Source organism: Amphiura filiformis, chromosome 13, assembly GCF_039555335.1.
Source record: "Amphiura filiformis chromosome 13, Afil_fr2py, whole genome shotgun sequence".
Taxonomy (NCBI): Eukaryota; Metazoa; Echinodermata; class Ophiuroidea; order Amphilepidida; family Amphiuridae; genus Amphiura; species Amphiura filiformis.
In genome coordinates, this window is record NC_092640.1 from 55,268,895 (window position 1) to 55,282,452 (window position 13,558).

At 37.5% G+C, this 13,558-nt stretch overlaps 1 protein-coding gene across 1 annotated transcript in view; it reads right to left on the reverse strand.

The window, feature by feature from the left end:
* Positions 1-181: 181 nt before the first annotated feature.
* The window catches only part of LOC140168542 (cytospin-A-like), a 56,957-nt gene continuing 43,580 nt past the window's right edge, over positions 182-13,558 (reverse strand). The window contains 5 exon segments of the mRNA XM_072191945.1: positions 182-2,782; positions 3,546-3,605; positions 5,225-5,341; positions 5,984-6,098; positions 7,362-8,413. Of these exon segments, the coding sequence (XP_072048046.1) occupies positions 2,693-2,782; positions 3,546-3,605; positions 5,225-5,341; positions 5,984-6,098; positions 7,362-8,413 (1,434 nt within the window). The 3' untranslated portion in view covers positions 182-2,692.

Here is a 13,558-nt window from a genome sequence, read left to right on the forward strand (position 1 = left end):
TGCCCCCCCCCCAAATATTTAAAATCTTCCAGATGGCTCTAAGCATTATGCACATATCAATTCTGAGTCAGGACTCACATTTAGGTCTAATATCTACACATATTACAAATCCCACTTGTTTGTCACCGAAACAGTAATGGAATAAAGTTTATTTTTGCAATCAAAAAGTTTTGGCAGGAAAACAGAGCATTGTCTTTATGTGAAAAAATAAAAACATATTTTAGTTGCTTTACAACAGTCACACTCCTTTACATGTATGTCACATACATTTTATGTCAAAAACAGCTGGTTGAATGCATTTACAACTTTGTTGAATTTTACCAACAAGAAGTGACTAATACAAGGACCATTAGAGCATTATGTAGGCCATAACTATAATTGTCACATATTATAATTGCCACAGCTGTCTTTCTTCTCTGTCATATACATGTCATGTCAAAAACAGCATGATGGTTGAATGAAACAAGGTTGTAAGTGCTCTATCACACTTAAACAGAGAAGACCATGGACGAAAGAGATAAAAGACCGCTTACAATCAGTCAAAGTCTCAGCATCACCCGATAATGAGGGCCGATTATTCCATGAAATGTGACTGGCAAAACTGCTACGCAATTACCGCATATTTTTATGGTCTATCGCGTAATCGCGAAAGCGCGCAATGATAAGGCATGCAACGCTGGCGTGATTGTAAGACACGGCACAATCGAACAATCGGCCCTCATGAATATGCGAGAACTTACAGCTTACAATGCACGGGGAGACTGGTTGTATATGGTCTGTTACTCTTTCGTCCATGGAGAAGACATCTTACCCTTCCCAGAATCCTTTGCAACATGATACATCACCTCTCATTTCATCAAATGACACTGCCATTACTTTGTACAGGTTCCTTTTGTTTTCATCTTGAGAAAAGCCATGGGTCAATGATAGAAATAAACATATCTGGATGTGCTCTATTCACTGAGGTATTGACCCATGTTGCACTATATTGTAAATCAGTACAGAAAATGGTAGAAATGCATTATGGGAAGTGTAAGCTATCTTCTCTGACACTTCCAAAGGTGCAAGACCAAGTAAGTAATACAAGGACTGATACAGTAATTAAGTAGGCCATGACTATTGTCATGTAAACAGTGCTATCAACAGGATGTAATTTGACTCACAACAACCATATACAACAGGGAAAGTACTTCCTGTCTGCCAGTCATTGACTACACTATGTAATAAACACAAGCACCTCAGAATGATAGGCTGTCACAAAACAATCTTATAAAAGGTTAAGTATCAAATTATTAGGCCTAAATTATACAGATATAGTGAAAACAGTGTTATCCGGACCTCTTTTATACGGATCTCTCTGTAACCCGGCCGAATAATCTTCAGTGGAAAACACATTATCAATGCCAGGACACATCATTACCATGCTCTGAAGCATTGATATAATGGAATCCACACACCCTCTATGGACAACATGACATTAATCTTCCAGACAGGGGTGTAGATTTCAAATGGAGTTGCACATTTCAGGTAACCCCCTTTGAAATTCACACTCCCTGTGTGTAAGATTAAGGTCATGTCTCACTGTAGGGGGTGTATGGGTTTTCAACTGCAATAGCTTACTATAGGTGTTATACTTACTATAATGCCTTACCCTTAACATACTGCTGCCCCACTAAACAAAGGCAATGGCCAAAGCCATTTTAGATTTGTTTGTTATTTCCCACACTGTTATTTGACTTGTTTACTACATGTTACCATGAAGTTGAGTTAGTTCACAGAGTTGCCCTTACTATACATCAGTTCACTTCAAGTTCGGTAGTGACGTCAATGCTTTTTCGCGGTTGCCTCACAAGTGTGCAGACAAACCGCCATTGTACACATGCGTAAGTATACTATCTGCAGATTAACTTAAGTGCACAATTCGAAACTGTGACAAAATATGATTGTACATCAAAACACACTTTGAAGTGAATGAAAGAATAGTCAACTATAAAAAGATAAGCAGTATCACTTGAACTTTGTTGACAATGCTACAATTATCCCAATACAGGGATAGAAAACACATCTCTTGGTCTGCGTATCCTGTGGACACTGTACACATATCATGCATTGAAGTCTTCACTATTGCAGTATCATAAGCATAATGTCTGCATCATACTCTGCAATCGCAATGATTGCTAGAATTATTTGGGCAGAAGTCACAGGTGCAACATGGACAGAGTATAAGATTCACAATATATCACATTTAGGTTGCCCTTGTCAAATTATCTCTTGGCTTGATGAACTGGCAACATAGTTAGATGGGTGATACCATGTTGAGTTAAGTTTCCACTTTCTTGTAGATCGAGGTGACATATGTGACCATCCACCACAAAGTGGTAGTAAAGTCGGCTCTAGATCATTTTCTGTTTATTGCAGATTGTGAAAGAATTCACTTTCAGCTTCAAAATGACACCTCAACCAGCTTCATCGGACATCTGGAAGTGAAGTTATAGTTCATCAAAGGTCAAATTCTAGTATATTCAACATAGAAATCCAATTACTGTTTTTGATTGTATCTCAAAATGGAAAATGCCGACTTTACGACCAGTTTGTGGTGGATGGGCACATATGTCATCACTGACTGCCAAACTGGTCTCTCCATCTTCACAATGTCATGGCAACACAGCTAGATGGGTGATGCCACGTTGAGTTAAGTTTCTACTTTCTTGTAGATTGAGGTGACATATGTCATCACTGACTGCCAATCTGGTCTCTCCATTTTCACCATGTCCTCTATATCCTATCAACAGCAAAAGATTGAATTAAAAAAATATTATATGAATGCATTAAGGTCACATGTGACATAGACTATGCCAAAGTTGATTTTTGATAAATAAAAATATGTTATTAATCATGATGAATGCATTCAGTTGAAAGTATCTGCTGTGTAGACTAGATCCGTACATAGGATTTAACATTTTTTTGGAAGGGTGCATGACTTCCAAAAAGTAGAGAGTTATAAACACCGTATCACCAAAAAGTAAACCTCTTGTCAATTTGAATTTGTCTAACACTTTTGGCCCTAAAAGGTGGACAATTATGGATGTGGTTCAGGTGCTGTGACAAGCCTGGTGTAGACTCTGAAAAATCTAGTAGCATAGACTTTGATTCACACAAATCTTTTCACAACAATCTTTTTGTGAATCAATTTTGAGAATTAAACAGAACCTTTACCAGGGTTCCCGCACATTGAAGCCTTTAAAATTCAAGGACTTTTCACTGACTTTCAAGGTTCAAAAGCATGGATTTTCAAGGACTTACCACAACAACAAAATCATGATGCGGCTCTCCATGCGGCATATATTAATGAAAGTGACAGCTCCTCTCCACTCCCAAAATTTTGTCAAAATTATACTTCAGGTAAAATTCCAATTTTCAAGGACTTTCAAGGACCTTGTGCAAAATGCAAGGACTTTCAAGGCCTTGAAAAGGTGTTTTCAAATTCCAGGACTTTCAAGGACTCTCAAGGACCATGGGAACCGTGCTTTACTGAATGCACTTACCAGTATAGAAGCTATGCCTAAGCTTTCAGCTGCTTTGAAAGCCAATGTAAAGTTGCGTCTCTGAAAATAAAATAAAATATACACATGTGAAGAAGACATCACTTAAGAAGTAATAAATAACAAATTACAGTGCCTGTCGGTGTGTGTATGACCACTTTCCAAATATCTTCTCTCACTTTCCAAATATCTCCTCACACTCACCAGGGGGAGGGGGTCTTAGTAAAAAGGTGGGTACATGGATGTGTGGCAAATTTGGGGTGCATTTTCAGCCTACTTTGAGTTACAATTTTCTGATAACTTGTCGAGAGATGGGCTGTTTTTTCAAAATCAGGAAAATTTGCAGAAAGGTTTCAAATTAGGCACACTTACCGAAACTTTGAACAGAAATGGTATCTGATAGGTAATTATGCATGAGGGCACAGAAAGCCAGGTGTGGGTGGGTGTGTGTGGGTGTGCGATCTGTCTGTCTGGGTATCTGTCTGTCTTACCTTATCTTGACTATTGAGTTCTCTGAATGGTATCTGATCGGATAGGTAATTATGCATGAGGGCACAGAAAGCCAGGTGGGGGTGGGTGTGTGTGTGTGGGTGTGGGTATCTGTCTGTCTGGGTATCTGTCTGTTTTACCTAATCTTGACTATTGAGTTCTCTGAATGGTATCTGATCGGATAGGTAATTATGCATGAGGGCACAGAAAGCCAAGTGTGGGTGGGGTGTGTGTGGGGTAGGGTGCATCAGATGCCCCTCATGTCAATGGATTCATCTGTCCCTAGTCTTAAAATGTTCCTATTGTCACAAAACTAACATGTGCCAAGTTTGAATTAATTCGGAGGTCGTCCTGGGGGGCCACCGAGAGCCTAAAGCTACAATGTGTGTTCCTATGTAGTAAAGTTCGTTGACCCCTGTACAATTCCAATTAGAAGCCGATCGAACAATTTAAAGTAGCTGCCATATCAAAACCGTTTGGATTTAGAAGCTCAAATCTTGGGAGCTAAGCGTCCCGATAATCATCTTTGAATCTGTGATGAAAATCCATCTCCAAAGAAATGACTGTGTGTTTTATTGTCAAAAGCGCCCCCACAGTCCATATTCTTGGGAAAATCTATAATTTCTGTCTTAACCAAGTGCTATAATACTTTATTTCACACTGAAAGTTGTTAATATGTATTATATATTGATCTAAAGTTCAGAAAATCTGCTTTGTAAAAGTGTAATGACAACCAGGACATCAACATTTGTAAAATTTGAGGTAAAAATTACCACAAAATGCCTATTTCACTGAAATTTTGTATCGAGGGCGCTTGTGCCAATTCCACACATGCTCATTTTGTTGGTGATTAATTTTTATCACCGATTCGAACATGATTATCAGTACTATAAGCGCAAAAGATTTGAGCTTCTAAGTCCTAACGGTTTTGATATGGCAGCTACTTTAAATTGTTCGATCAGCTTCTAATTGGAATTGTACAGGGTCAACGAACTTTACTACATAGGAACACACATTGTAACTTTAGGCTCTCGGTGGCCCCCAGGACAACCTCCTAATTAATTCAAACTTGGCACATGTTAGTTTTGTGACAATAGGAACATTTTAAGACTAGGGACAGATGAATCCATTGACATGAGGGGCATCTGATGCACCCTAGTGTGGGGGTGTGTGTGGCTATATGCCTGTCTTACCTTATCTTGACTATTGAGTTCTCTGAATGGTATCTGATCTGATAGGTAATTATGCATGAGGGCACAGAAGGCCAGGCCATCGTTCCAACTGCTACTGAAGTTTGTAATATCAATCCCCTAAAACAATCAAACAGACAAAAGATAAACAACAAAATATTTTAGCAGAGACCCTCCAAAAACATTATTTGGAATTTGAGCAACATTATTACTGGTACTTGTGGCTGTACAAACATGTATTATTGTAAAATCTATTGTAATGTTTTCGTGGCGGGTATTTGTGGTTCTTGGTGCAGTCAACAGATCCCTTTTTGTTAGGCAAAAAAGAAAAGGTTTGTCTCAAAGCTTGCACGCGCATTTGTAAAATCGCGCAATTTGAAATAAAAGAAATGCAGAATTTTTTTTAGTTCAAAAATTTTTTTAAATTTGTAAATTTTTTCAAGAAAAAATCGGCGAAAATCAGATTTTTTTCTCAAAACACCATAAAAATACCAAGTTGTAATTAAAAAAAAAATCGTATTTGTTTTCAAACCACTCGTGAGCTTTGACACAAACCTTTTTTTTTGCCTTATCATACATATCCCTAACAAAGACTACAATATGACATACATTATATCCCTGTGTTTTCTGTTGACACCATTTAAGTAAAGCATTTCTCTTGGAGCCACCACCACCAATCTTCACTAACGCAGTCAACGAATCCCTTCTGTTATCATACATATCTCTAAGAAAGACTACAATCTTGAAGTAGATATGACATACCTTATATCCCTGTGTTTTCTGTTGACACCATTTAAGTAAAGCATTTCTCTTTGAGCCACCACCACCAATCTTCACTAACGCAGTCAATGGATCCTTTCTGCTTTCAGACATGTCACTGTTAAGAAGCACACAAACAGAAAGGGAAGTGGTACGATTGCTTAATTGGAGGGGGGGGGGCAAATATTTAAAACATTTGATGCAGAATGTTGTGTTTATATATAGGGGACAAACAAAACAAGAGTTTATTTCCACAGGCCTACTAAACTCAATATGAAATCTAAGCAACATAAGAACACCCTGTTTTACAGGCACAATAACTTTTCAAGTAGGGTTATTTCAGGAGGATAAAATGATCCTGAAATATCACCAAAGCTTAAAAATCTCACACAAATTTGATAATTTTTGTGTAATCTGATCTCCCAAAATGTAAAATCTGAGTCAGTCTGACTCGTAAAATAAGGTGTTTTATTCATTGCATTAGGGGCTAGGTTTTAACCCCATGAGAACTACCTGCCGATTGGCCAAAATGAATATTGTGTCCAATTTTGAACCAACCAAGGAGGGTATTAATAAGATCATCTTCAAGTTTTACCATAAATAGTTTAAAGACTAGTCATAATTGGCAATTGAAATGAGCATTTCAAGTTATCAACCAATCAGAAATGCTGTTAGATAACCAGTAGTGACCAGGGGGTTTTAAAGGTGTTCTAAAATTTGTTGTTTTTAATCGTACAGTTCAAGGGATTAGGTCCCATCTGCAATAGCTGCCAGGTGTCATTTGTGTAACATATATACATTTGTAGAATGCAGAAATTGTCAAATGTCTACAGGGCAGCTATTGCAGATAACGCCTTCTTGTATATATTTCACCAAGTGTGAAATCAAATTTGGCCATGCAGATTTGTACACTAATCTATTCCAGGTGAAATCCATAACCCCCTATGGAAAATTTGACTTTAATCCCCCCACAAAGGGAGGGGTGTATATTTCAAACGGAATCACCCATATTAATAAAGGTAACCCCATTTGAAATTCACACTCCCCATGTGGGAGATTAAGGTCATGTCTTCCATAGGGGGTGTATGGATTTCAACTGGAACAGCCCATTTACAAATCCTGTGTATTTCTGAAATTACAAGTAGTCTAATTTTTAAAAGGTCAGGCTTGGTTTTGTGTGTAAGGCCTAAAAAAATTTGTTTGATTGGCGTAACCCGACCGACCCTAAAAATAGGCCAGACCCTAGACTTTTTTTCTTATTTTTTTTGCAAAAAAGGAATAAAAAAATTTAAAAAAGATTAAAATTTAAAAAAACCAAAAAAAACATGTGATTTTCAGCTTAAAATGTGTTTATGTTTTCTCCCATCAAATCTATACTTACGTGTTTCTCCTTATGACGCCACCACTAGCACCAACAGGGCTCTTATTACTTAACGAATCACTGCCTCCAGCAACATCAGCAAAGTCCTTACTACTAGATCCCGGACTAGTAACACCAGCTTTACGTCCCAAGAAATCGCTCCTAAGAAACAGAGCATCACTTATTGCCTGTCGTGCCTCGCTACGAGTTGTCGGAGTTTTCGGTGGAGTGTCTGGTGAAATATGATTCACATCGTGAGATTTCGAGCGTGAGTCTTTTGTTGGCGACGACATTTCGTCAAAATTGAATAATTTTGTTGACGTGATGGATTTTCGTGGCTCGGTGGGTGATGTGACTGATTGGGTTGCACGGCGAGTATACTGCGGTTTGCTCTCATAGGATTTTGTTGCAGCGATGGTTGTATTACGCCTTTCAAGCATGGGCCTTGGTGGCGGTGAAGAGCATTCACCGTTAAACAGTTCCAAATTGGTGGGTAATTTTGGCGCATCCTGTGCCGCAGCGCTCTCAATAGTCTTAATCAAGTTCTTAACAGATAAAGGTTGTTGTTGTTGCTGCGCAGTCCACACTGTGCCTTTTCTGTTACCAGTTTTATCATTAGTTTTCATGTACGCCTGCATCCTTTGACGAATTTCAGTTTCCGAAGACCCTAGCGCCGTCCTCCCCGCGCTCGCCATCGGTGGCGAGGATGCGGTATGCAACCTCTCCAATTTGCGTAATCTGTCCACCTCTGCGTCTAAACTCTTCAACCTATCCTGCAAGTCTTCTCTCTCTTTGATCAGAGTATCCACCTCCCCCTGCGCTTCGTGGCGATAATCGGTCGCAATCACAACCGCCTTCTGTAGATCCTTCTGAAACTGCATCCACTCTTCTGAATCGGCTGTGCTCGTACGTCTCAGATCGGTAAGTTCTTTGTGCATGCCTTGTTTCTCCTTGCGTAATGTCTGGACAGCGTTGTTTAAGTCCGCTATGGTTGTCAGGTGTTGTTGCTTGTCCTGTTCATGTCCTGCACAGGCTTCTTCCATTTCCATTATAGTTTCCTTCAAGTTAATAACCTGTAACATATGGCCAAGAAAAAAAATTATTTGTTTGTCCTCACCACTTTTTTTAGGATAGGGTAGGGCTGGTTGGAAAACTTTTTTATTATTATTAGATCAACCAAAAAGCCTCTCATCAGGTACAGATATTTACAAAACAAAATAGCTGATATTTTCAAAACAAATTATACAGTATACTCAAGTGGAATTGATACCTGCATCCTAACACCAATTGGTCAACTCTTCATTATACAGTTCAACCTCCCTTATCTGGACTTCTTATATGCGGAACTCTGTTATCCGGACATGTGATCTTCATAGAAAAATATAATGCTTTGAGATCTTGATTTCATGCACTGAAGCATTTAGAAGGACATAACTATGTGGCATACAGCACTCATATACTATCTTTCAGTGTTATTACCCCATTTTAGCACGTCTCGATGTTGCATATCCGGATTGTTCACTTATCTAGCCAATACTTGGTCCCATCATGGCCAGATAAGAGAGGTTGGACTGTACTACATAGTACTACTCAGAACTGCTGCACCTGGAGTAGGGTATAATTGTTTTCGGATGCAGGTATCAATTTCATTTGAGTAAATACTGTATAATTTGTATTGTAAATATCCACCATATAATTCTGTAGATATCTACCAGATTTGAATGGGGCCTGAATGGGGTGGCCCTAGTAGTGTGATGAGGGCGCGTTGTGCTCTCGTACCAAAACAGATGGTAATTGAGATATAATATTTTCCTGTAAACTTTTCACGAGAGTGTATTTTCGCCAGCCCATAGGGCTGGTATCTAATTCTTAGATGGGATTTGTGTACACTAAAGATTAGCTAAGATTATAGCCTTCTTCTATTGGTATGAATTATTTTTTTTACTTCTTGTGGTGGAAATGTTTTTGATGTCTGCTAATTCGATTTGTAAGGAAAAGAAAGTATGTTTTGCCGTTTCAACAAACGAAAACGATTGAGTATTGCCAAAGTTATGTTTGAATTAATTATGACTTAAAAAGTTATCATACGTTAGGCCTACACATATAAACATAAACTTGTTCTGCAATCAGCATATCAAAAAAATGACATGGTCAACAATTAGTAATTAGCGGGGAATGATCACTGGACGAGGTCATATCAGTGGACTACTGAGCATAGCATGATGTTTGGTTGCCTGTGAGTGCATAATTGATATGTTGATAACAGATCTAATAATGTTGTAGAATCAAAATTTTATTATATGGACCACATTGAAGTCAAAGTAATTATCTATTCTATCCTGTATCGTTTTATGGATAAAAATGACTCAAAATGTTATTGATGATATTATTGCTATCTTTAACATCAGTTTTGTCTTTTCAACAGGAAAAATCCGATGGAAAATAAAGTTTTTAGGGGCTAGCTATAATATTGAACAATATATCCCATATTTTGACATGCACTTATAGAAAATAAATAAATTATTGTCTTACTTTATAAATTATAAATACTATAAATGACACATAACTAAAGTGAGGCCACTTTCTATCTTTTTTATTTGATTCATAAAATTACATTCAACAAAATGATTGAAGACTGAGAAAACACACAATGCAGACTATTACAGAATGGAGTAGGTAAGATGCCATGTCCATAGCTTTGCAGGAGTTTCGGACTAACAATCAACACATTCAAAAAATACAGTTTAAAAGTAGAGATTGTAGTGAATGATCAGTCCTTTATCATGTGCGTGCCACTATCTACTTTATAGTAAACTGTACATTGCGAAATAATATAAAATCATTTTAAAATAAAATGTGCATGTAAGTTGAGTTTACATAGCGAATTAACAAACAACTGCAGTGTATTTCTTGATTTTAATAATAAGCATGAGTAAAAAGCAGTAAAGACAAAAATACAGAACAATTTGGAGTAATGAAGAGTTGACAGGAGTTATAGGAGTTAATGTTTTTTGCTGTTTCAGCGCGTGTTCTCACCATTCATGGTTTGGTGGACTGTCATGTACTTATATGTAACATGGATGTAAGCGTGATCCTAAAAATGCCTTTCACGGTGACCCAAACTATTTACAAGACCTCTTCTGCATTGAGGCTGGCCTTCCCTTTTAAAGGAATTTTATAAGCGTACATCCCATATTTACTGCGTTGAAAAACCCTTGTCTCTGTTGCCGGGTGGAAATTTATGAATGAACTATGTGCCGTACGTGTTGTTGGCTCCGACTTTACAACATCAGGACAGTGTGCACTCATCAAAAGTTTACAGCGATATATTATAGTTTACTCTTTCATCACTTCATCCATGTAAAAATACAGTTTATAAATGTAAAGAACTTTGTGTTTATAATTCAACATGACAAAATTCTGAAAGAGAAAATAGCTTCTCATTATCAGGGCCAGTATTCTTATGAACCACTCAATTTTTTCATTTTCAAAATTAAGGCTGATCATTTCAAGACCGACAAACAAATCTTGTTTTTATTTCTTGGCTTAAACAACACATGCATGTTAGTAACAGGTTTCCTGTATAATGTCAACTTGTTAATTAATCAATGACACCTTGCAGGTGCCTAGGAAACATAAGGGATTGGTCAATATTTATTCTGAGGGGTGAAAGAATCAGGGGAAATGGTGTAGACAAACTTATTGAAAGCTAAAAGAACAAACACTATAGTTTTGAACCAACCATGGGTTATTCCAGTTGAAATCCATACACCCCCTATGGAAGACTTTACCTTAATCTCCCACACAGGGGGGTAGATTTCAAATGGAGTTACCCATTCAGGTACATTGTAACCCCATTTGAAATTCACACTCCCTGTGTGGAAGATTAAGGTAATGCCTTCCATAGAGGATGTATAGATTTCATCACCTAGTAAATTTGACTCTCAATCAATGGTATGATATCATCATTAAGGTTTCACAGTAAAAGTTCTTATTTAAGTGAATGCTTAACATTCCCCTGACTTCATCCAACTGATCTGTGACCATCTACATCTCTACATGCAGTTTCATCTGTTCCTACTTTCCCCCTCACCATCCCCACCCTAGGGAGTAAGCTTACCTCCATTTCCAATTCCTGTTTCTCTCCATTCAATTCATCCAGCATATCTTTCACCATCTGCATATCTTGTTTCATATGTTCCTACCATCCCCACCCTCACCATCCCCACCCTAGGGAGTAAGCTTACCTCCGTTTTCAATTCTTGCTTCTCTCCATTCAATTCATCCAGCATATCTTTCACCATCTGCATATATCTTGTTTCATCTATCCTACCCCCACCCTCAATTCATCCCCATCCCCACTTGTTCCTACCATCCCCCACCCCCACCCTCACCATCCCCACCCTTACCATCCCCACCCTCACTATCCCCACCCTAGGGAGTAAGCTTACCTCCATTTCCAATTCTTGTTTTTCTCCTTTCAATTCATCCAGCATATCTTTCCCCATCTGCATATCTTGTTTCATCTATTCCTACCCTCCCCCACCCTTACTCCATCCCCACCCTCACCATCCCCACCCTAGGGAGTATAAAGCTTACCTCCGTTTCCAATTCTTGTTTTTCTCCATTCAATTCATCCAGCATATTATCTTTGGTAAGGGGGGTGATAGAGTTACGCAATCTAATGTTCAGATATCGGTAGGCCTATATTTTTTCAGAGAAAAGATATTCAAACAAGTAAAAAAGCAACCATGAAAAATGATGAGTTTTTTACTTCTTCTATGCAAAGCAAGGATGATTTTACTATGTTAGGTTAGTTATCTTTGATTAATCTCATCAGCTAAAAACATGCCCAATGTCTCCGACACTAAAGACTTGCTAGATCTTTTAGTTTGAAAACTGATTAGGCTGATGCCCCTACATCTCATGAAAAAAGCGCTGAGTTTATGACTATTCATGACACTATTTTAGGTCAAACTGCCTGTGATTTCTTTATTGTGACCTTTTCAAACATCATGCTTTTTTAATGAGACCATTAATGACTCCATCATACAAATTTTAAGCAACGCAACATTATATGGATTTCATTAAATGGACCAAAAAATAGCATATATACCATAAAGGCCTACTTATTGATTCACTATGAAGGCACTTAAATAATAGTGCCTACTTCAGTTTTATACCTAATAAAAACTTTATACCTATTGTACCCAACTAGATTTTCATTATCATGATATTTGTAGGCCTACTAATAGGTCTACTCTTTTCTAATAAAGAAAAGATATCCATTTTAATGAAATCAAACCACTCATGCTTAATTTTCATAGTAAAATATAATTTCTGTCACTAAATGTTAGCATAGGCCTTTGTACAAATATCATGATAATGACAAAATGCCATAATTGACATTGCATTGTCCATTTTAGAAAAACCTCTGTCACTAAAAATGGACCAAATTGACAATGTCATAAAGTTAGGCACTTTGGACCTAAGTTAATTAGGTATGCAGATCCATGTTTCTACTGTGAACAAATATACCAAAATACTAGGTGATCATAAAATTAAGCTGAGCAAAATGTAGCTGATGAGATTAATAAAAAGATCAACTAAGTCTTGATCACCATTAATCTAAACGCTTCCCACGATAGCTTTCTATAGTTTCTCAAAAATAGAGAAACTCAAGTGTCTTTTTTCCTATCTGAATTAGTGGCCTTTTGGTTGGAATTTCTTCACAACCACTCATATTACAACCTTTATACGCATTTTTTTCAAAGCAAAACTTAGCTTCTTTTTTACCTAAAACTTTGCAATTTATTTGCATAAAGGTAAAATATATAGCTATACCATTCTTTTCTCTAAAAAATATAGGCCTACCGATATCTGAACATTAGATTGCGTAACTCTATCACCCCCTTACCACTTTTTTCTCCGCTTTTATGCTCCTTCGTTTTGGACATAAGACATCCGATAGACAGTGCGCTGGTATTCTCTCCTGATGACTCTGTCATTAGCGAAGGAATCTCTATACGTTCGATATCACAAACCCGTCTTTAGGCCTAACCCATTTCAGGTTAGAGAATTGACATGTTCATACAAACCAAAATATCATGAACATCTCTTTATAAGGCAAATCTATCTTTCTTGTCTATTTTCAAATACCTAAAAATATCAAGGCATATTATATCATATAGACAGGACTGAGCCTTTGTACACCACAC